Below are 25,159 nucleotides of genomic sequence, written 5' to 3' on the forward strand. Positions count from 1 at the left end.
TATATATATATATATATATATATATATATATATGTCAAAGGTCAGCCGGAAGCTTTCCCCTCCCCCTCCCAATAGAGCCAGATGCAATAAAATGTAGGCAAATAATCAACATCAGAAAGGGGAGTTTTAATACAAGTGTGGATTCCTGACAACCAAGCTGGAGGTCAGGATAGCAAATCTCAGCTAAGAGCCAAAGAGATTCAAGGTCAAGTTCCAAGTTCAGAGGCAAAGAGACTTTATTCATTGCTATCCTCAGTCAGCCAGTATTTACTAAGCACCTACTGCGTGCTGGGCACAGTTCCAAGTCTTATCAACAGGAGTGAGCAAGACAAAAGTCCCTGCCATGCCAGGGGCAAGATTCTTAAGCCAGGGAGAGGAAATAAATGTTAGGGTAAAAATAATCATGGAGCTCAGAGATACGTGATAGGAAGAAAAGGCGCGTGAGGGACTGCCAGTAGGTGGGCTAATTCCTATGGGGTGGTCAGGGAGGGCCTCCCTGAGGAGGTGACATTTGAGCTTGGCTCTGCATGAGCCTGGGCCAGCTGTGATGCAGGCCCAAGAGCTGTGGGCCTGAGTGCCCGGCAGATCCACACGCAGAAGGAGCAGGCTGGCGGCTGGGCAGGAAGTCTGGGCCCCTGTAACCATATCCCCAGGAAGGGGGAGGCCAGGAAGGCGCTTTCAGCAATCCTATTCATCACAGCCGTGGCTCTAACCCCAGGCAGCACCAGAGGCTTCTCAGGCCTCCACCTTCAGCGGCCTGGGGAGGAGACTGCCAAGGAGGGAGGGAGAAGGCCCTGGATTCTCTTCCAGACAATAAATGCTTCCAGGTTCCCAGGGAGCGATCGGAGGGTCACCCCATCATCTGATCTCAATTACCCCCCTGGTGTAGGGTTCCCGTGGGGGGCGGGGCAGGAAAGGAAGGTAAGGGAGGCCTTTTCTTCATAATCAGCATGTCTACCAGGGAAGGCACCTCCGGACAGGTCTTCCTCATTGCGGAACACAGGAAGACATCCTCCCTCTGCCTCCCAAGAAAGACAGAGGTCTGCGAATGGAGGCCTGGACTCGATGCTTGGCAGCCATTTTGCTGCGTGACCTAGTAGTACTCGCCACGTTTCACCTGGCTTACCGTACTCACTTCATCCGTTTGACCATCCACAGCCACCACACAATGGCTGTCTTCCGAAACACAGAGAGAACCAACGCCTCTGGACTTACGATTTGGTCCTTTAAAAAAGAAAAAGATGATCTTGAGCAGGTGTGTCACCTTCCAGGCCTTCGTTTCCCTACTTATCCTAAAGCCTGGAAGACAAAGGTCTTTCAAGCTCTGGACTGAGCTTACGACCCCTCAAAAAAAACAAACAAACAAACTAAAAACAGCAACAACAAAACAAAACAAAAACACCTGATCCACTATCTGTGCTTTTTTTCTGGGGTGCACAGGGTGGACTTGAGGGGGATAGGCAATCAGAGATGTAAAGACAGGCCTCACTAAGCTGAGTACCGAGAGGCTCATCTGACATTTATGGGCTCCCAGAGTTGGTGAAACCGGGATTCGAACCCTGGTCTAGCAGACTGCAAGGCGGGGCTGCTGGCAAGGAGTAGCTGGCAAGGAGGAGCTCATGCACAGAGCCCCCGCCCAGGACACTCACTCCAGCAAGCGCCTTCTTCCCCTTCTCCTTTTATGTCCACAGGGCCTGGAACTCCCCACCAGGCCCTGGCCTCGCCTGGAACAATACGGGCTTCCTGCCGCCCTGGCTCCCAGCCCTGCAGGCCCTGGGGATGGGGCCGCTTGCAGACCAAGGGCAAGCGGCAGCAAGGTGACCCCACCCCCACCCCAGACGGGAGGCAGCTGGGACGTGTCCATCATTCAAGCATGCACCATGCACCGGACACCGGGTGAAATCCCGGTCCTGCTTGTACTCTGTCCTGCACGCGAGTGTCGTGTGTTGGTCGCATGTCCCCGGTGGCAGGCACCTGTGTGCCATGCACCTAGCCTCCCCTGCAAGCACCCAGCGAGGACGCACAGCCTGCCCAGATACCCGCTTGTTTGCATCTGCCCAGATCCACTGTTTAGGTCTGCCCCAGCTCTGGCTGGCTGTGCTTTGGGAAAACAGAACAAAACTGAAAAGCCCTCCTCCTCCTGAGTCTTCAGCTCCAGCCAGAGAGACCCTAATGAATTCGTCAATTATAGATTGCCTTAAAAAGTGATGCTTTTCACTGGGCTCCCAGTAACTCAGGCCTGTAATCCTAGCGACTCAGGGAGCTGAGATCTGAAGACAGCAGTTTGAAGCTACCTGGGGCAGGAAAGTCCGTGAGTCTTATTTCCAGTTAACCACCGCAAAGATGTGGAGCTATGACTCAACTGGTAGAGCACTAGAAAAACACAGCACTTAGAAGAAAAAAAAAAGCTCAGGGACATCATCCCAACCCTGAGTTCAAACCCCAGTACCCCCTCCCAAACATACACACACAAGTGGTATTTTAGCCTCTGTTCACTCTTATGAGTTTCAGTCCTCCACAGCTAGACTCTGTCAGGAAACAAGAAGGAAAGAAAAGAGGGAAGGGGAAGGGTACTCTTATAGAAAAGGATAAAGAAGAGACTGGCCTGCAAAATTGCATGGTTATTGATAATCTCATTGCAGAAAGGTGCACAAACGTGAAATCATATATACATCTCAAAAGTATGTTTAGTGTCAGCTGGGCGCAGGTGGCTCATGCCTATAATCCTAGCTACTAAGGATACTGAGATCTGAGAAGCGTGGTTCAAAGCTAGCCCAGGCAGAAAAGCCCATGAGCCTCTTATCTCTAATTTTAACCACCAAAAAGCCAGAAATGGAGGTGTGACTCAAGGGGTTAGAGCGCCAGCCTCATACAAAAAAGCTAACGGACATTACATGTCAAATATGTCAAATACAGGCATAGTTATATCTTTATATGGAAATATATGTGTGTGTGCAAAAATGTGTAAACACATGTATGAGTAGCAAGCACACGTGTGTATGTGTGTGACTCTGTAGCTGCCTCTGTATCTACACCTCCACACGCCACCTGAGATGACCGCCATTAATTCATCTACACATACAGAGCTCTGTGGGGGCTCACAGATGCCGTGGGTGCATTATCCTGAGCTCAGAATGACAGCCAGTCAATCAAACTGTATTGTTTTACATGCTTTGTGCTGTGATCCTTGCACACACACACAAAAAATACACCCCATAGGCATCTACCCAGGTACATGCACAAGCCTGTGTGACTCCACCTGTACTGTGCACACACACACACACACACACACACACACACACACCACATCTTGCACACAGCTATGCACCATGCGTATTTCCCTCTATTCACTTGAAGTTGGTTCCTATACCCCCGCCCCCACCGCGCACATACTGAAAGCCATTGACACGATTCTTGCTATTTGGTTCAAAGGATATGCCTTAGGCCATAGGTACTTCTAATTAGCCTAGCAGTTCAGAAGCTCACACCACAGTCAGATTCCCATGGTTGGAGCCCTGGTCCACGAGGAAGCCTATCAGAGCTTCTGTGTCCCCACATTAAAATGGAGGCAAGAGTAGCGTTACTTAAACCAGGCTCTGGTGGCTCATGCTTGTAATTCTAGTGATTCGGGAGGCTGAGAAGGGAGAGATGGCCGTTTGAGGTCGGTCCTGGCAGAAAAAAGTTGGTAAGATCTGTTCTCCATGAATGTCTAGATACTGGCACACACCTGTCATCCTAGCTACCAGGATGCCTAACACAGGTGGATGGTGTTCAGGTACATACCTGGAAAGGAAGCATGATTCTATCTCAAAAGTAACATGCAAAAATCAGGGCTGGAGGCGTGGCTCCAGTGGTAAAAGTCCCTGCTTAGCAAGCCTGAGGTTCTGACTTCAAGAAGCCTCAGTTGTTCTAAACAAAAACAAAGTGCTTCACTCTTGGGGTTGTGGTGCAGTCAGTGAGATAAGCACATTATACAGCACCCGGCGGGTAGACACTGCTCAGTAAATGTTAACTGTGACTACTGTCCATGACACAGATGACAAGAGGCCCAAACAAGTGAGGTGACTGCCAGATACCGGTGGCTCATGCCTGTAATCCTAGCCACTCAGGAAGCTGAGATCTGAGGATCAAGGTTCAAAGCCAGCCTGGGCAGGAAAGTCCAGGAGACTCGTATCTCCAGTGAAACACCAGAAAACCGGAAGTGGTGCTGTAGCTCAAGCAGTAGAGCACTCGCCTTGAGATGAAGAGTTGAGGGACAGCGCCCAGGCCCCAGGACCAACAAAAGAGGAGGAGGAAGAGGAGGAGGAAGTAGTGCGGTGACTTGGCTGGGTCACACTCTTGTCAGTGGAGGAGGCAAAGCCTCCGTCACGGGTCTGGGTGATCACAGAGCTCAAGTCCTTTGAAGCATTCCTGGTACTGTCCCCAAATGCCAGCCCTGAGACCCATACAGCAGGAACTAGTCACACACACACACACACACACCAGACATAGTCCCTGCTGACTCCATGTGCTCCTATCTTTAAAGCAGCCAAGCCATCAGCCACACTTCTCCCTAATAAATGTCACATAGTCAGAAACTCATGGAACAGCTATGAAATGAACACCCACCACCACCTCTCCAGCACCCAGCTGGTGCTGGTGCAGCGGTTGTTGGGCACAGCAGACTGGATCCTTGCCTTCATCTTACTTACAGACTGGGACAGGACACTGTGAACAGACTCCACGCACACACAGCCCTGCCCTGCACACATATCACATGCAGGTATCATGAGCACACAGCACATGGACAGGAGCTTCTCGTGCCCACGAATGGGTCAGCTGCACATGGCATACGTGTTCCTACCATGAGTACCACACCCCACCACGTCACATGCACACAAATGCACATGTGCCCTACGTGCCATCCCCATCCTGCCAGCCTCCGTGCTCCTTGGATCATGCACTTATAACCTGTGCACACATGTACACCTGCCGGCGTGTGAGGTGTGTGTACCTGCTCCCCTGTCTGCTCCTCCTGGACAGTTAGAGGGGTCAGGCCAGCTCCTCTGGGTATGTTGGCAAGGCCTGGACCCCTGTCCCAGGGGAAAGAAGGTGGGCCCTGGCATCATGGCTGGTGACCAGGAAATTACAGTTGACACCAAAACGAAGCGGCCTCTTCGCAGGCCAGGTAATCAGGCTTCTCCCGGATTTGGACTGACAGTTTAAATGTTCTTAATTCCGCTGCCAGGGCCCCGCTCCCTTCGCTCCAGTCTCAGCCCAGGGCCTGGCCTGCTGTGGTAATTAGAGCCACGTTTTCATTACCCTGAGATTAGACAGGTCTCCTCCGGCTGGCCGGCCAGGGGACGCCCGCAGCTGCGCGGGAACCATCCCCCGCCTGGACGCATTTACCTGATTATGGAGTTTATTTTATAGCAATTGCTCCAGAGCCCTGGAGGCCTCCTCCACCCACCCCTGCCTCCCCAGGCTCCAGAGGCCTCTGCCAACTCTGGACAAGTGGCTTCTGCCTAATGTACTTGATACCACCTCCCCCAGCCAGGGCGATTCTGGAGGCCCCTTGCATAGAACCGGTCCCCCTTTAAAAAAAAAAATCACGACAGGAATTTTGGAAAAGGAAAGGCATTCCAAGAATCTTCTCCTGGGGTACATCTGGAGGTCCAAAAGGGGGAGGGGGCGTCTGTCTTCCAAAGCTGTTTCATTTATTCAGTTAACAAACATATTCAGTCCCTCAGCTAAAAGCGTTTCCATTGCTGTGTGAGGGAGTTCAACCATTCTGTGCCCACGGATGTCAACACCAACAAGGAATGGAGATACGGCCTTCCTGGAGACCAGAGACTGGAGGCGGGAGCAAGTGATGGATACTTGGCTTGGGGCCCTTCAGGACAACTCAGAAACATGAGGAAGGGTCATTCCACAGGCAGCGGTGTGCAGAGAGGCCTAGTGTATGCGAGGAACTGAAAACAGATCAATGAAGCCAGAGTTCAAGGGGCACAGAGATAGAATAACACAGATGCTTAGTGGGGCTCTGCCCTCCAAGAGCCACAAATGCCAGGCTAAATGCATATAAGACTATGGGAGCCTTGGGAGGGAGGGGTTTAAGCAAAGGAGGGACTCACTGTAGTGTGTGTGTGTGTGTGTGTGTGTGTGTGTGTGTGTGTGTGTAGTGCTCTGTGCCAGCTGAATCTTTACTGCTTGTATATACTAACTCATCTTAGCTACATAGTAGTTCCATGAGGTAAACTCCAGTCTCACAATGCCTATCTTCAACAGTGTTAAAATGTAAATGTTTTAGTGACCAAGGATTCTTCTAGATGCAAAAACTAGCTTGAAATAAAAGAGAGGCTGTTAGGGGAGGGAGGAGCCTTTGTTTCACTCCATGGTCTGTATATTTATGGGGGTGTCTTTTTTGTTGTTGTTTTGTTTTGTCAGTTGTAGGGCTTGAACTCGGGGCCTGGTTGCTGTCCCTGAGCTCTTTTTGCTCAAGGCTAGCACCCTATCACTCTGAGCCATAGCACCACTTCTGGTTTTCTGGTGGTTAATTAGAGATAAAGAGTCTGCACGGACTTTCCTGCCCAGGCTAGCTTTGAACCATGATCCTCAGATCTCAGCCACCAGCACCTGACTCTGTTTATGTTTTGCTGAAGAAAATGTGAGTTTGCTTTTAATAAATGGCCCATCGGGAAGTCACATGCTATATGACTGGGTTCTGTATTAGACTTTAGAAGCGGGGAGACTGACACCCATCTGACGTCACAGGCTTTCGAGAAGGCACTCTGGACCACTAATTGCTATTATTTACATGAAGAAATGGTCACGGAACTAGGTTTGGTGCCCGTTCCAGGGGACACAGCAAGACAGCCACACATTCAGCTTCACCATAACCTGACGGCCACATACTCATTCTCTCTTGGCTTTGGATGCATTGGAGTGGGCTCTAGGCCTGGGTGGAGGGTGAGGGACACCTGGGGAGGGAAGGAGGAGCCATTATTGTTCGTTATGTGCTCTGATCGTGCCCTGCGCTGGCCCTGACCTGCAACTGTGCCCAGCTTGTGGGTTTCATGGGCCATACTTTTCAAATGAGGGGCAAAGGAATCAGAAAGGGGCATTGGCTAGGCCAATATCCTGCAGCCAGAAGGTGGCAGAGCTGGAGTGGTTTAGCAGAGCCCTCCATGTCTTAATTCATGAGGGGCTAGCAACATGGAGTCATTAACTGGGTCAGGTGGGGCCCAATGAAATAAATGGGAACCAAAAGTAGACCCCCCTCCCCAAGTCAAGAACCCCAGCTCCAGACTACCAGGCATCACAGCCAACTGTCCTCAGGCCTGGGGTGAAGATGGCCCATCTCCCATGTACCACCACCAGGTCTCCTCAACCTCCCTCTGGGCAGACTAGGCCCCTGGTCAGCTCCTCCACCATCAGGACCAGACTACCAATTTCTTGACAGTTAGCTCTCTGCTGATGCCTTCTTTCTTTTCCTTCACTAACTGGAGGTGCTCCTAAGCCACCTCATGCATATGTTTTCCCCTGCTTGGTGATGTGAGGGATAGACAGGGCTAAGGGACTGCTCACTAGCTCTGCAACTGGCTACAGAAGAATAGGAGTCTGGGCTGGGACAGTTAACTACCTATGTAGCCCAGGAAAATAGCTCCCCACACCACCATCCCCCCACTCCCCAGTCTCAGTTTGTTCCTCTGAAACATGAGACTCGTGTCCCTCACAAGGCTAGGATAAAAATGAATGACGTTCTCCTTGTCAAGGATCTCAGTATAAGGTCACTGCCTGGCATGGGAGAGCCTCTGGCCATTCCTTTCCTTAAAAGAAGGGATGCTCAAGTTAAAACACATGGCTGAGGTGTGGCTCAAGTGGTAGAGCACTTGCCTTGCCAAGTATAAGACCCTGAGTTCAAACCTCAGTACCACCAAAATATAAGTAAGAATCCAACGCCCTTGTGTTGGCCGCCAGACCGTGAGTTATGTTCTACCTCATCTCCTGTCCAGACTTCCTTTTGGAATGCCAGGCTGCACCTGCCTGTGGCATTCATGGTTCTCTGCCCTCCTCTTCAGGGTTTCTTACCCCAAGCCTCTGTTCCTAACATTCCTGACACCTGTTGCTCTCTTGGCACATCCCATCTACGCATATCTAGGTTGTATAATTCACGCATTACTTGCTCATTCATCTATCCTCACAAATGCTTTATTGAGTGTCTACTGTGTGCCTACTGGCACAGTAGATACTTTCCCCCAAGTTAACCACAGCTTCCCAAAGAGTAAAGTGTTACATGCATTTTTACAAAATAAATAAATAAGCTCAGAGAGGCTAACCCATGTGCCTGAGATGACCCAGCTGGCAAATGGCTGAGCTGGGATATGGCCCAGACTGATTCTAGCCAGCCCTCTCCACCCTGTGGAGCAGACATGTTAGCTAGAGGGGTGGCCCCTGTGTGTCGGGGTGGGGTGGGAGTTGCAGATGGAGAAAGGAAAGGGAGCTAGTCAGGTGAGTCAGGACCAGATTTCCACCGGGTTGGGGAAACAATTGATTCTGCCAGGAAGGCCTGGGGTGGGGGGCAGGCAGGGATAGGAGGGGCTGCCTCAGACAGCAGCTGATTTGGGCCCCACTGAAGACAGGGGATTGGACCTCAGTCTCCTAAGGAGTCATGGGGGGCCTTGGGCTCTGCACTCTGAACTCCCAGCCCCATCTTCCAGGCTGGCTGGGTTGGGTTGAATGACTTGGCTGCTTCCCCGAAAGGATGGGCAAGGCGGGCTTCTGTAGGCAGGCTCTGAAGAGTTCAGAAACCACCCTAACCTCCTCCTTCCAGGAGCCAGAGCTCTATTCCAGACAGAGGCTAGCTCTGGCAACAGAACCCACTGATGGCAAAGGAACAGATAAAGGCTGGCAAAGGGACCAGGCCACCAGGCACAGGAAGAGGAAGAGAGGCCCAGGGACGCAGAGAGAAAGGAAGAAGGGACAGAGAGCCACACAAGGAGACCGAGGCGGGAGGACCGGGGAGGAGAAAGACACACAGAGCTGAGAAGGCTGGCGAAAAGCAGAAGACAGGCACCCGGCCAGCTGAAAAGGGGGCTTGGTGTCTATATGCAGGAGCACCCAGAGAAACTGGGAACAATCTTCAGACCACATCAGGAAACCCTGGCTTCGATGCTGTGTGACTTCTGCTAGCCTTTGCCCTCTCTGGCTCTCAGTAGTTCCACAGATAACACAGGAGGCCTCTGCTTCCCAACTGTTCACAGCCTGTGGTTGTGGCTCCGCCCCCTACAGGGTTCCATCTTGCCCAAAATTTATGACAGTAGATCTGATCTCATTCCTGATGGGTGCCCTTGCTGATAGGTGTCTCTCTCTCTCTGGGTCCCAATCTAGGCAGGATCTGTGCTCACAGCTGGAGCTCTTATCCAGCAGCTGCCTGAAGGAAACAAAATTGAGGGGCGCTCAGCCCCCTGTCTTGGAGGTCCCTCAGCTCTGATGCTTCCAGCGGGGTAAGGAAGGGAGGTGCAGTGCTGGGTCCCTTCCCTCCTCCATCCGCTGCAGCCCCATACCTGGTGTTGAGTCTAGCCTGGCCTACGACCCATGAAAGACACCAGGAACTCAAAAGGACAGTCCCTGGTGGACAGGAGGCTGGGTGGTCATGGGGCAGAGCGAGCAAGGGCTGTGGAGCCCAGAGATAGGGCCAGAGGCTTCAGAGAACTCCCTTCTCAGCAGGGAGCTGTGTGAGCCAGGGCAGTCCCCACAGGGCCAGAGTTCTCCACCCCTGCTGGGGAGAAGAGGCAGACCAGCAGGAGTTCCCAAGCAGATGAGAAAGGATGGGTGAGTTAGGAACCTTCAGAGTGTACACAGACCCTCCAAGAGGTAGAGAAGCCTGTTGCCAGTGGCCAGCGGTCTGCAGTCCCAGCTGCTCAAGAGGCAAAGATCTGCAGATTCTGTGCCCTAGGCCCCAAACTTTCTCACGTGCCGAACGCAGGATGGCTTTTGACTTGGCCAGTAGCTCACCTAACCCAAATGCCAATCATCAGGAAAGACTCATGGTGTTTCTGATATTAACACCCCATCAGCAGAAGCCCTTGCAGAGTCATAGCTAGCCTGCAACAGCAAGCACAGAGCCTAACAGTCACAAAACAATGAAACACACACACACACACACACACACACACACACACACACATCCATCACCCTCTAGCTTCTTGACAGTATACCTCTGTGTGCTGGCTGGAAAGTCCACAGTCAGTTCTCTGACTGCCCTATTCTGAGCATGCCTTCGCCTGCCTCAGTTTTCCAGGAGGAGCAGCCTCCTGAACACATCCTGGCTCAGGAACACATCCTGTGTGTGTTGCCAGTGGAGGGAGGGACGCCCCCTCCCCAGAGCCTGAGCAATCAAGGCTGCTGCCTCCCTGGGCTGGAGTGGAGGAGTGCCGGCCTCCTCTGGGCCCCTCTCTTCGGCAGCAAACCCAGCTCATTTGCATGTGGATCGCGCCTGCCACCATGGGTGCTGGGGTCAATTGAAACTCAAGAAAAGAGAAGAAATTTATGCAAAACTGTTGATTGCATTTGTATGTAATGAAATCATCCAATATTCATCTGACTATAGAATCTAATCTGAGAAGAGAACTGAAGGACATGAGTGTCACTGCAAAACCGTAATGAGCCACTGTAGTGATTAAAAAAGCTCTTGAGCCTTCTGAAAATCCAGGCAGAAATAGCGTCTAATCAACTCTGAATATAGGAGGCGAGATTGGGCTGGCACGCAGCGCACGGCCCACCCCTGGCGCTGGGGGGTGCGTGGTAAACCCTGGCAGCCGTGGTCTGTGGGTGCCAATCGTCCGGCCACAATCAGCCGAGGCCTCGGGTGCACAAAGCAATCTCTGCCTCTTGCCACGCAGAAAGAACCCAATCACCACTGTTGGGAGGGAGTTGCTTGAGGCTTCCGCACCTAAATTAGGCCCCTCCTGGGTTCCTTGCTCCAAACCCCCAGGTAGGGAGGGGGCTGAGAATCTGAAACTACCACACCTGGATGCACCTGGGGGCCCAGCCAGCCCCGAGGAGGGCCAGAGTCAGTGTCTCTCAGGAGTCCTGGCTCACCAGTGAGATATCACCTCCTCCCAGAAGCATTCCTTGACTCCTCTAGCCTCACGATCTCCTGATTGTGTATGCATGTGTTCATTGGGTTTGAACTCAAGACCTGGCACCTTCTGGGCAGCTACTCTACTGCTTGAGCCTCAGCCCCCCAGGCTTAGATATATGTGACTTTATCTGTTGGATTATCTGCCTCTCCCACACAGACTCTGAGCTCTAGGAAGGCAGGGACTCTGTAGTGGTTGGTTCACCTCTTGCCAGCCTTGGCATTCAGAGGATGCTCAACAAACACCGGATGCTTACATGTTAGATGGATAAGTCGCTGGGATGAGCAGCCAGATATATCTGGTTGTTTATTTGGCAAATATTTGCTGAGTGTACGATGTGTGTAAGCGTGCCTTGCCAATAAGCAGTCTCAGAGCTCACCATCTAGGTCTGGGACAGGTACTAAAGATGTTATACTTAATCAGACAACACTGGTACCAACCTAATCAGGGCAGGCTGCTCCCAGGGGCCCATGGGTGGCTGAGAACTGAAGACTACAAGGCCAGTAAGGTCTGGAGTGTCCCAGGCAGAGGGGATGGAATGGGCCCAAGTCCCTGAACTGACTGGCAGGTGTGTGTGAGGAGCTGACAGAGCCAACATGACTGGAGCCTACAGCAAAGGGGAGGCTGGGGAGAAGAGGGACAGAAGGCTGGTCCCCTTTCAAACCTTTCCCCCTTCAGACCTTGACTTTGGTTTAGCCTGGCAGTGGTGGGTCATGTCTATAATTCTAGCTGTGCAGGAGGCTGAGATTAAAGACAGCCCACGTAGGAAAACTCTGTGAGGCTTTTATCTCCAATGAAGCAGCCAAAAGCTAGAAATGGAGGTGTGACTCAAGTGGCAGAGCATCAGCCTAAGAAATAGTACTCAGGTCCTGAGTTCAAGCCCCAGTACTGGCACAGGGACAAAAAGAGAAAAAAATTGACTTTTAAGCTGGGAGTAGTAGAGAGCCTCTGGAAGTGACATACTTTGCATGCTGAAGAGTTCAACAAATGGAGAATGAACCAGGCTAGCTTTTCAGGTCTCCAGCAAGAGGGACCCACAGAAGGTTCCTGCACTGGGCCACCTCACGGCCAAGGCTGCCTTTTAAGATGATTGATGTGACATCCAGACACAGAGCAGAGGAAGGGAAACCAGGTAAGAGCCAGAAATCAGCCTGTCGGGCAGTCATTCATTCATTCCTGCATTCAGCATCCCAAACAACTCTGTGGGGGAGCTGGCCTTCGCCACCTTCTAATTGATGGTTTCCAGTCAGCTCTGGGTTTAGACACTGAGTTGCCTATTATTAACATGGATTCCAAGTCAATCTGTTCTGAGAATCGAAGAGACTGTGGATCATGAAGCTGCTTTTTTTTTAGCAAGGACCTTTGCAACATCAAAGGGTCGCTTGTGAGTCATTTAGCTGCATTAGACTTTTAAATGATCACTACAAACAGGGAGCCAAACTAGATGACCTTTGCAGCCCTTCCTTCCTCCCCAAATCCCTCAATTTCAGGTGGGCATGAAGATATCTTCAAGTCTCTTGGATTTCAAATCCCAGTCTGAGCTAAGCTCAGGTGGCTCACACCTCACACCTGTAATCCTAACTACTAAGGAGGCTGAGATCTGAAGATTGCGGTTCAAAGCCAGCCAGGGCAGAAAACTCTGAGAGACTCTGATCTCCAATTAATCAGCAAAAAAGCATAAAGTGAGGCTCAAGTAGTACAGCGCCAGCCTTGAGCAAAAAGGAATAGCACCCAGGCCCTGAGTTCAAGCCCCAGTATCAGCACACAAAAATAGAAAAGAAAGAGACAGACAGACAGACAGATAAAGATGGGCAGCCAATGAACAGGAAGTAGATCATTTAGGTTTACGTCCCATCTCTGCCACTCACTTGTGCTATATACAAGTCCTTTTCACTACCCCTTCTGTGCACCAGGAGAGTATTGTTTCTTAGAAGTAGGGTGACCTTAGACTGCCCATTCCCTAGACTCACCCCCACCCAACAAGTTAGACTCAAGCTCCAGGTCCAACACTTATTGCCTGTTGTGAAGTTAAGCAGGGCCAGCTAGCCTGTCTCCTAAAAGGGCTGTAGCTAGCTTTCCTCACCTGCAAAATGAGAGTGACGGCATCTAAGGCAGAGGGCTGGTATGAGAATGAGATGAATGAGTAAATGCTGTAGGAGCTAGCTGTCTGCATGGACCAGCACTGATTTCGTCTTTCCTATCTAGTGGCCCTACTTTATAAGAACTGGGATTTACTGGGGGCCAGTGGACTCTGAGGGTTCTTTACTCTCTTCTCCACTGGGCTAGCATTCTGGCTGCCGGTTCTATTAGCCAAATTGCCACTGCCAACTAACTCATTAGCCACAGTAGAATTCCCTGCTAATACCAAACATAGCCTCTTTCTTCCTCCCTCAACACTTTTGAATGGGAGCTGTCCCCCGATCCTCTGCTCCCCCTCTAGAAGCTACGGTCTGAATTTCAGGATTCTCACCTCTTCATCACTCATTGACCTAGGTGTGATCTGAGTTGGGATCAGAGACATCTTCATTTGCTTTCCACATAGGCAGCTGTGAGAAGATGGATGAGTCTTAAACACTTTTGGTCTGTGTATGAGGTGCCTGCCCTCAAAGGGCTGCTATTTAGTTGGGGAGACCACCCAGGAATGGTGGATGGGGTCCTGGAAGGCTTCCTGCAGGTGGAGAAATTGGTCCAAAGACATTTAGGTGATCTCTCTTTTCTCTTTCTCTCTGAGAAATCTCTATCCAAAAAAAATTCTCTGCATGGGTGTGTGTGTGTGTGTGTGTGTGTGTGTGTGTGTGTGTGTGCATAAAACTAAAGATGGAAAGAGACAGCAAGTCACGCTGGTAGTGGTGATCTGCCTGAACCCTCCATGCAGGAGACCTATGCTACACAGCAACTTCCTGGCCAACCTGGCCTACATTCATATGAAGATCCTGACTCAAAAGACAAACAAAAACCAAAATGAAAACTACGATGACAAAAAATAACAAAAAATCTTAAAAAGCCAGAAAACAAGGTAGCAAGCACTAGTATTTCCCCATCCATGTATGAACATGATGTCATGTTTATATACATTATTTCCGTCCATGTGTATATACATCCACACAGATATCCACACCTCTCTGTAGGTGGTGACGGAATTCTCTTTCCTCAGCAGCAATCAACCATTATGCATACAGTATCTTCCCACTCCTCTCCCAATTTTATAATGCAAGAGTTAAGGACAATCTTAAAGAGAACTGCTCTGACTTTCCACCATTCTGACTGATAGATGGCATCACACCATCTGTATGACAGCAAGCAGCTGGGCCTGGCTCAGGAGCATCCTATGGATGTATTCCACTCCCACTCCCTGAGTTTCTATAGATGGACATTCACAGAGGAAGACATTGCAGGCAGGAAGACGTCAGGGAGCTGGCTATGGTCTGGGCATGTGCAGAAGAGATGGGAGGAAACCATGCCACAAACTCGGAATCTCGAGTGGGTGCAGGAGACACCAGGCCCCCTAAGTTCGAGCCACCATCATGCTCCATCATTCCACTTATCCACTCACAGCAGCCTCCCTGGGGAAGCTTCTGTTGCTCTTTCCATTAATTGTCTCATTAATGACCAGAAGAAGTCAAGTAGCCATTGTTCTCAGGTCCAGGGCAGCCTCCCTGGCTCTCTCCCCCTGGGAGATTTGTAAATGTCTTTCCTTCCTTTGGCAGGCATTCTTATCTAGTCCCTGCAGCCTGCCTGCCTGCCCCGGCTGCATCTCACTTCCTCCGCCCACACCCGCACACCCAGCACATACCCGGGACAGGGCGGTGCCAGGCCTGGCCCTCCCTTCTCACTCCTGGCTCTAAGAGCCTCATTTGCTCTGTGTGTGTGTGTGTGTGTGTGTGTGTGTGTGTATGTGTGTGTGTGTGTTTGCATTTTCCTTTCTTTTTGAAAATCTGTCCTTTTGGCTCACTCCTAGGATTCTGTCTCCTTCTCTCCTTGGGTGTTCTCAATCTCTTAGTGACGGTAAAGATGCACAATCTCTGTTATAGCCTGTCCTGAGACTGCCCCACCTCTCTTGCTAGATGCCTGTGGAGCTCTTGCAGGGGTGTGTGTGTGTGTGTGTGTGTGTGTGTGTGTGTACATGTGTGTGTGTGTGTGCATGTACCTGTGTGTACATGCTGCTGTGTTTTCGTTGATTCTACCTCTGTCCTCCTCTCTCCTGACACACCTCCCACCACCTATCCCTCCTCCCATTCAGGTCTCTGAACCCTCCTGATTGACTATTGTCCTGTGTTCCACCCAGGCCTCACCACCACCATTCACTCACCCACAGGGTCCCATTTGCTCACCCACGCAGGGCAAACTGCCTTTCCTTCCTTCTCTCCTAGTAAAAGCTCTCCGCTTCTCCCTGTGTAATAGCTTCAGGGCCAGCAGCCCCAGGAGTAGGTGTTAGGTCCTACGGCTCCCAGACTTGAAGATTTCTGCATCAGTAAAGTTAAAAAAAAAAAAGTGGGTTGGGGGGAGGGATGCGGGATGGGAGGAACAACAGAACATGCCCAACTTCGTTTTTTTCTAAATGAAAATTGTTTTTAGAACCACCTGCTTATCTGCTTATCATTTCCTAAGAGAAACAACATTTTGTCAACAACAAAAAGCATCTCAGGAGCGTACAGTAGTACATAATTTTAAATTAGCCCATAAATTTAATTTTATGAAAGCATTGGCTACGTTGTGTTTACTTATTTGGCCCAGAGTGAAGGTGAAAGCCAGCAGTGCACAGCACAAGTTCTCTGGCCTAAGTGGAAACTACTGAACAGATTCCACCCCCTTCCTTCCACCCAGGGAGGAAGCACGCTCCAGGGCCACTCACACTTATGGCCCTTTCTAGCCTCACTGGTCTCCTAGGGTTTTTCTCTTAATTTTTAGCATACGAGGGTTTGAAGTCAAGGCTTTGCACTCACTAAATAGGCACTCTACCACCTGAGCCAAGCTCCCAGCCCAATTTTACTTTTCTTATTGTTCTAAAAAGGTTTCACTCTTTGCTGGGGGTGAACCTGAACTGCGGTTCTCTTATGTATGCTTCCTGGGTAGCTAGATGACAGATGTGTACCACCCCACCCAGCTTGTAATAGGATGAGATGGAGTCTCCCAAACTGTTTGCCCTAGGCCTCTTGAGTAGCTATGAGTATAGAATTTTTTTTTAAACTTATGAGGGTGCCTACTGAGAGAGTAAGTACCAGACTCCCTGAGTTCCAAATCTCCGTGTGTCTCTGACCAAGCAACTTAACCTCTCTGTGCTTTCATCCTTATTTACAAAATTGAGCAGCTCCTAGAGCTTCCCAACATGAAGTCAAGGTCCTTTATTTATTTTTTTTAATCATGGGGCTTGAACTCTATGCCTGGGCGCTGCCCCTCAGCTCTTCAGCCCTAAGCTCTACCACTTGAGCCACAGTGCCACTTCTGTTTTTCTGGTCCCACAGACTTTCCTGCCTGGGCTGGCTTTGAACCATGATCCTCAGATCTCAGGCTCCTGAGTAGCTAGGATTACAGGTATGAGCCACCTGCACCTGGCTAGGTCCTGTACTTTTAAATTTGTTTCTTGTCAGGAAGGAGAGAACTGCTGTGAAGTGGTATCTTGGAAAGAGGAAGTTATTTTGGTCAAGGCTCAAGCCTGCCCTACGCCAGGGAACCCCACAACAGGGGGATCTGCTGTCTTGGGAAAACTTAGGGATGCTGGATCCCAGAGGGAGAACTAAAGCTTCCCCTAATCGTCTCTCTTGTTACAGCTCTGTTAGTAAATATTAAAGAAGAAATGTTTCAGCTAGGCACTGGTGGCTCACACCTGTAATCCTGGCTACTCAGGAGGCTGAGATCTGAGGAGCACATTTCAAAGCCAGCTTGGGCAGGAAAGTCCGTGAGACTCTTATCTCTAATTAACCACCAGAAAACCAGAAGTGGAGCTGTGGCTCAAAGTGGTAAGAATGCTAGCCTTGAGTGAAAAAGCTTAGGACAGCTTCCAGGCCCTGAGTTCAAGCCCTACAGCCAACTAAAAAAAAGAAGTAGGAGAAAAAAATGTTTCTCTACACATACCAATATTGCCAACAAACAGAAATGAGTTTGTCACCTATGAAAAAGTTTCATACACACACACAAATATTAAGGGGAAAAATTAGACTTAGGAAAAAAAAGAAATCCTGACACACACAATATGGATGTATACTGAGGATGCCAAACTGTATGAAATCGGCCTGTCAAAAATGACAAATACTCCATGAGTCCACTTACATGAGGTTCCTAGAGCTAGCAAACTAAGAGACAGAAGTAGACTGGGGCCTCCAGAGGCTGGGAAGAGGGGGAAATGGGGAGCTAGTGTTTGTTTAATGGGTGTAGAGTTTCAGTTTTACAAGGTATAAAGAGTTCTGGAGACTGGTTGTACAACAACGTGAATGTACTTAACACCACTGAATTGTGCACTTAAAATGTTAAGATGATTAATATTATGATATGTGTATTATACAATTAAAAATAGAAAACAGTTGAGAGTTTCAAAATGGTTCGTAAAATAAAACCCAACTCTATAAAAGAAACATATCCAAAACACAGTGATTCTGAAAGGCTAACAATAAAGAAATGAGGAAAGATGTACCAAGTAAATGTAAACAGAAACCACACCAGGGCTGTGATCTGACACAGAATGAGACAGGACTCGGGTCCAAAAGCACTGCAGGCAATGAAGATGGAAGGCTCTGCTGTCCAGATATGCATCGGACACCCCTGTAGCAGGTCCACGCAGTGGGAGTCACAAGAAATGCAGGAAAGAAAAAAAAAACAAAAACAGAAATATACTTACAGGAGACCAAAACACACCCTCTCAGACCAAGAGTCCCAAAGGGTCAAAAACTAAGAATATAGAAAACCAAAACAACTATCTATAAGCTACATTTCCTGTTTATACATCAACTATGTACACCAAAAGAGGGAATACTTTTTTTTTAAGCATTCATCATGAAAGCTGAGCATACATTAAGAACAAATAAAATCTCAGTCTATGACTTTGGAAGGTCTGAGCCTTATGATTTTTTTCCCCCAACAGCACAGTCTCACCCAGCTGTTCCAGTGGACACAGGATGTTGGACATCCTTTTGAGAGCAGCAGCAAGTACACAGCAACACCTGGTACTGTCTGTGCCATTGCTGCTTCACCATCATTTTGTCCACTTTGGTTCTGACATCTGTCAATCGGATGGGATATGAAAACAATTTTTTTTTCTCTTCTTCAGTGTGCACTGTGCCAGGGACTGTGCTCTAGTTGTATTAGATAGCTAATTGGCTAGACACTGGTGGCTCATGCCTATAATCCTAGCTACTCAAGATCATGGTTCTAAGCCAGCTCAGGCAGGAAAAGTCCAAAAGACTCTTATCTCCAATTAAACTCCCAAAAGCCAAAAGTGGAACTGTGGCTCAAGCTAACCTTGAACACAAAATTGTGCTCAGGAACAGCACTCAGGCCGAGTTCAAGCCCCAGCACCAGCACACACACTCACACACAAATATAAAAAGAAATAGCTAATTATTTTTACAGTGTGCACATACAAAAAGGAAACAAAAATGAAGAGGCAAAAAACTTCTTTGGCCTGAGGTTTTTTTGTGGGACCTTGAGAGTCAAATCGTTGAACTGAACAGAGGTGCTTAATTCTTTTGGCAAGTGTGAGGATTTCCATATGTAGCTCTTTCTTTTTGAGGGAGAGGAGACTTCAGGAGAGAAGGGAGGTAAACTGCCCCACAGTCATTACTCAGCATATCCAAACAGGTAATTTCTTCTCTACCCCTGCCACCACTGTACCCCTGACAAAGAGAAACACAGAACCCTTTGATAAATGTCAACTGAAATAGAGCAATCAGCTGAAAGCCATTTGCTGAGCTGTGTGACTGCCCTGGGCTTCACGTTTTCCTTTATTCATTTATCATGATATACGGCTTTGGCCAACACATACACAGGAGAGAAATTGTTGACATGTGGGACCCAAGTACAGAAAATCTTTCATTCTCCCCACCCCCACCCCGTCTGGTCCCCAAATAAGTTTTTGTTTATTTAAAGACTACAGAGGATTTGGCTGTTAAGAACCAAATGCCTTTGGAGTGGAATTACAACATAATTTATCATTTCCTCTGTTTATTAAAAAAATCCTGCATCTTTGAGAAGCACATTTGCCGTGAGTGAGGGATTTGGGCCACAAGAAAGCCTGTTTGCAGAGCTCTGTGCCTTGGCCTCCAAAAGGGGCTCCTTCATTCACCTTCTGTCCCTGTGCTCTTCTGGTGGACTTGTGATGGACCGCGGGATGACCACCGAGGGCTGGCAAACGGGGTTTGTCCTTTCATCCTTGACCTTAATCCTGACCTTGAATTCTCACTGGCTATGTCACAGCATGGGCAGAGGGAGCAGAGCAGCCCTTATTACCTCCAGCATGAATCTGGAGGGGGTCAAACAGGAAGAGGTCAGATACGGCTCCCAAGGCATTCCACCAGGCCCCACTGCCAGCCAAGTGGCCCCATTCTGAAGGCAGACACCTGGCAGACCCAGAACCACCACCTCCTCTCAAGGTGCCACACAGAGCCATGGCAGGCATCACAGCTGACCCCTCCTATCAGTGCTCCCAGCATATCATACAGTACATGACAATGCATGGGTACCCATTAAATGCTTACCAGGAGGCAGGAGGTAGCGGCTCCTTTGAGCACTTAGAGGTGCTAAGAGGGACACAGGTGACTATGGACATTCAGCCTTGTCCTATGTCCCTCCTCATCTGTGTCCTTAATAATGGGCAGGAAACTTGCCCTGAGTTCTGTGATCTGTTCAGCACATCAAAGGAGGAGGTTAGGCACCCTGTTTGTAGAAGGGCAGTCAACAAGTAAGGGTGGCCCAGACTCATGACTGGAATTGGAAGTAGGGGCAGTTTTATGGGGTTCAATTCTCAGCCTGTGGGATCTGACACTATCTCCAGGCAGAGTGCACTGGAATTGATTACAGTGCAAGATGCTTGCTGGCCCCTGGAGAATGGTGTGAGGAAAGCCTCACAAATCTGGATGCAGAAGTATTTTGTGATGACCGCGAGAATATAGTAGGAACAAGGTCGTTTCCTTCCTCGGACACCAGTGAGCCGAACAGATGACAGAATCAGGCCTCTATGTGAATCCTATTCACTAGCTATGTAACCTTAGGCAAGAAACTTCACATTTTTGTAAAGTGAGGCTGACAATGAATAATGAAAACCCTCCAGTGGCTTCTAGCTTTACTCTTTTAGGAGGATTTCTTACCTAATATTGTCATCTACATTTTCCTATTTGTCAATGGAAATAATATTCATCTGTCAAGTTACTGTGAAGATTACAAATAATGCCTAGAAATGAAAGGGAAGGAAAGAGGGAGGGAGGAAGAGAAAGAGGAGGGGGAAAAATTCTAGCACTCAAAGGTTGCCACAATAAACCATGTCTATCAACAACTGGCCCTAGGGGAAAAGCATCTTACTACCATACCCAGGAAATGCCCAGGACAAAGACAAGAGTGGAAAATGACAGCATGATAACCATAAAACGAAGAAAAGTAGCCATCATTTGCTGAGTAGCTACTATGCATCATTTATTCACAATACAAATACATGAATGCCTACAAATGTTTCTCTTCTGTTCCTCTCTCTAGGTGTGATGCCAAGAAACAGACTGGGGTTCAAATAAAAGTGGTACGTTAAGCTATGACAGCCTAGGCTAGGGGGACAAGAAGACTTCCCAAGAAGACATGACATCCAAGATGAACAGGACCAGATAGTGAGGAGAGAGAGTGGTCCAGGCAGAGAGCAGAACAAATGTGAAGATAATCCAGAGGTGAAAACATCATTGTTTTATATATAGATTTTTTTAGAGATTATCTATCCACACCAACTTTATTTTTTTCTTTGTAGTTATTTTTTAAATTTATTTAGATTTTATGACGATGAAAATGGGCCTTGAGCAAAGGGGTTCAGGCTCACATCAGTCCAAGCAGAGATGGGGCCTGATTCACAGAAAAAGAGGCTCCTGAGACTAGGAACAGTATGTGATAACCTGCCAATGGTCCCCGGCTGTGGGGACCCATGGACAAGGCAACTGCCTGAGGAAAGCTCCTTCGCCAGTAGTGTCCTCATTCTCCACACCAGAAGGCTCCTAGCAGAACAGTGGGGATGAGGGGAAGGCTGGGCCTCTCATCAATGACAGGATAGTTACAACCTTCTGTGTGGCTGGTAGGAGAGGGGTGTCCATTTGCCATCTATGGGATCCACCAGAAACCAGGCTCTGGTGTGTGGCTGGGCCACGGTGGACCTTCATCCAAGGAGTTCTTTGGTCTTCACTGCCAGATGCCTGTCCAGCTCTGCAACTGTGTCATCGGCCATTTGGCTGATCTACAAAAACACAAAATAAGGTCGTTTGATTACTGGGGCTACAAAAGGGTAGAAGGCCAAATGTTTCAGAAACAGGAAAAGGTTATCTGGGAATAATAATAGCAATAAAAGTTCACATCGAGTTATCAGCCAGGCACTGAACTAAAAAGTTTACATAGACATTCTTGTTCATTAATAATCACCCTTTAAGATATTATTATTAGCTGGGACTGGTGATTGGTTCATGCCTGTAATCCTAGCTACTCAGGAGGCTGAGATCTGTGGATCACAATTTAAGGCCAGCCAAGACAAAAAAAGTCCATGAGACTCATCTCCTATTAACCACCCAAAAACCAGAAGTGGATGATGGCTCAAGTAGCATAGCACTACTCTTAGGCAAAAACACTCAAGGATAGTGCTCAGGCTCTGAGTTCAAGCCCCAGCACTAGCACACACACAAAAAAGATACTATTACCACTGATTTTAAAGACTAAAAAACAGAGACACTTATATCATTTACTCAGTATACACAGCTACAAAGTTGCAATCCCCAAATTTAACCTACAGTAGTTTGATTCTGCAAGCCAGCATTTAAACCCCACCCCACCCCACCTGACATACACACTGAGAACCTTCCATGTATCTTTAGACTGGGGTTTGAACTCAGAGATTTGCCAGGTAAATACTGAGGAGCCACACCTAAAGCCCCCTCTTTTCTTGGATCTATCGTATTTTGAGGATAGGGTCTCCCTTCTTGCTCCAGGCACACCTTTGTACTGTGGTCCTCTATTTTTTGCTTTTCATTGTACACGGGATAACAGGAATGGAGCACTGGCATAATGCCCCGGCTGCTTTCTGCTAAGATGACATCATAGGTTTCTCTTCTCAGGCTGGCTGAATGGCCATCTTCCCTGAACTGGGGCTCTCAGCTCCCACTTAGCTTAGAATGATGGGCATGTCACTGCACCTAGTGATGGGTTGAGAAGGAGTCTCATAAACCTTTCTTGCCCTGGCCTTGGAGTGAGAGATCCTCCCTATCTTAACTTCTCACATAACTAGAATCACAAGCATGAGCTCCTGCCACCTGGTTTGCCCTATCTCTTAATGAGCCTCCACAATGTCTTCTATCTCTGCTATAGAAAGCTTTTAGATGGACTGATAAAAAGAATATTAAGATCCCAAGAGTTAAGGAGAGGGGATATTTTAAGAAGAATTAAATATATCCAGTTAACAAACATGGAAAATTCAACAGACACTGAAGAAATACAAATTTTAAAAAAATGGTTCAGCTGTCATCAATGTTGATTTTTTTTTTTTTTTTGTCGATTGTGGGGCTTGAACTCTGGGCCTGGGCACTGTCTCTCAGCTCTTCAGCTCAAGGTGAGTGCTCTACCACTTAAGCCACAGTGTCACTTGCAGTTTTCTGGTGGTTTATTGGAGATGAGTCTCATGGACTTTCCTGCCTGGGCTTGCTTTGAACCGTGATCCTCAGATCTCAACCTCCTGAGTAGCTAGGGTTACAAGCGTGAGCCACCAGCACCCAGACAATGTTGTAATTTTTAATTACAATATTCAATGCCAACAAACTGTAGTGAAATGAGTAAGCTCATGTCACCGATAGAAATTCAAACTGATGCAAATGTTCATGCTATTTAACCCCAGAATCTCTCAACTGGGAAATTATCACATAAATAGAATCTGAACATTGTTTCTTAGGTCCTGTGTGTAAAGACATTTATCATGGCTTTATTTTTAATAATGAAAAATCATAACATCTGAAGTTATAGAATGGGAAAGTAGTAAATGCATAGTCATTAAATAATGGTTAAGAACCTATATATTATAGGAAAAATGTGCATATAAATAATATTCCAGTATCTATTCCTAAAATGCCTTGACTATTTTATAACAAGCACAGGTTACATTTGTAATCAGAAGAAGTAAAATTCAAAAAATGATTTAATGATTCAAGACCCTTATCATGGAGACATGGTCACTTCACCCTTCAATTAAACAGCAACACTCAAAATCCTGTTTATACACCTATAAGAGAAGTGCTCTATAAAAGACATAAACAAAAAATTGAAGAACTAGAAGGAAACTTTTCAAAAATATTAGCAATGTATTTTTCAGTGCTCGGCAGATAGGTAATTGATCACACTCAGCCCCCAGCCAGCACATAGCATATATCCAGTTCTCAGGAAATACTTACTAAGTGAATCATTCATGTTTTCCAAATGTTCTGCAATACCAGAACTTCGAAGGCAACAGCATGGAGCCCAAGATCTGGGTGCTCAGCAGCACAGAGCTACTGGACATCTTTATTTGCTGATCACAGGTCTGGGCCAGGAATTGGGAACTAAGGGCAATTCAATAAGAAAGAGTAGAAACTGAAGAGGATTTTCAGCAATTTGTCCCAGTAGGGAGGTGGCCAGGCTCTCACCAAAACCACAGCTGCACACTTTCCAGCTGGAGAAGCATTAGACTCAGAGTGATTAGACTCAGAATGGTAACTTGTTCCCCTGACTGACCCAACCACAGACCAAGATGCTCCAGCCCTGTAGCTGCCTTGTATGGAGTAGGCAGCAGTGCCCAGCAGCACAGCAGCATTTGTAGGCTGACAGCTTGGGGTAGCCAAGAACAAGGGCTATAAGGGCTACAAGCCTCCTGGGAAAAGTGGCACTGAGGACAGTGTGAGCACAGGGGTGGGGATGGAAATGAAAGAGAAATCCTGGGGTAATGATTCCAGAAAAGTGGGGAGACAATGTATAAGTCATTTTTCCACTTGCAGCTCAGTTTCCTCAGTTATCAAATGAAGTTCCCCTTCTCAAAAATAATTGTGAGAGTTAAGCAGACTCATGACTATACAAGAGGATTTAAAGCAGGTTATTTCCTGTGCAAATGTTGGGGTTTTTTGGTTTGTTTTTTACTATCACATCCTGACACTTGTGTGTGTGCTGGTACCAGGCCTTGAACTCAAGACCTCACCCTCTTGCTTGGCTTTCTTACTCATGGCTGGCACTGTAGCACTTGAGCCATGCTTCCAGTCCAGCATTTTGCTGGTCAATTAAGTGGAGTCTCAGACATTTCTGTCTGAATTGACTTCAAACCAAGATCCTTCGGTTCTCAGCCTCCTGAGTAGCTAGCACTACAGGTATGAGCCATTGAAGCTTGGCTCTTGACTTCTTTCCCAGTCAATCAATCAATAAAAAGATTTACTAACTTTAACCATATTGTAGGTACAAACTGCCGCTGGGAACAGTCTAACTCAAGGTTCATCTTTTTCATCTTTATCACAATTCTTAAAATATACCAACAGCAGCCTCGACTGCTGTATACTTACTCTATTTAAAATGTATTTGTGTGGTTGGGAAGGTGACTCAGTGGTAGAGTGCTTGCCTTGCATGCATGAGGCCCTGGGTTCCATTCTTCAGCACCACATAAGCAAAAAGAAAAAAGCCGGAAGTGGCGCTGTAGCTCAAGTGGTACAGCGCTAGCCTTGAGCTGAAGAGCTGAGGGACAGCGCCCAGGCCCAGAGTTCAGGCCCCACAACCGGACCCCCCCCCAAAAAAAATGTATTTGTGCACACAACCCTCTCACAGCATGTGAGATACCATATTTCCATCTGGCATACCAGAAATTT

The 25,159-nt window shown here is 48.0% G+C and overlaps 1 protein-coding gene across 2 annotated transcripts in view; it reads right to left on the reverse strand.

The window, feature by feature from the left end:
- Nucleotides 1–20,715: 20,715 nt before the first annotated feature.
- Mrrf (mitochondrial ribosome recycling factor) overlaps nt 20,716–25,159 on the reverse strand; it is a 55,740-nt gene continuing 51,296 nt past the window's right edge. For both annotated transcript variants that reach the window (XM_013030200.1, XM_013030199.1), the window contains one exon: nt 20,716–21,537. In XM_013030200.1, coding sequence (XP_012885654.1) covers nt 21,483–21,537 — 55 coding nt within the window. In that variant the 3' untranslated portion in view covers nt 20,716–21,482. The remainder of the gene's footprint in view (nt 21,538–25,159) is intronic.

The sequence above is a fragment of the Dipodomys ordii genome, unplaced genomic scaffold, assembly GCF_000151885.1.
Source record: "Dipodomys ordii isolate 6190 unplaced genomic scaffold, Dord_2.0 Scaffold127, whole genome shotgun sequence".
In the NCBI taxonomy this organism is placed as follows: domain Eukaryota; kingdom Metazoa; phylum Chordata; class Mammalia; order Rodentia; family Heteromyidae; genus Dipodomys; species Dipodomys ordii.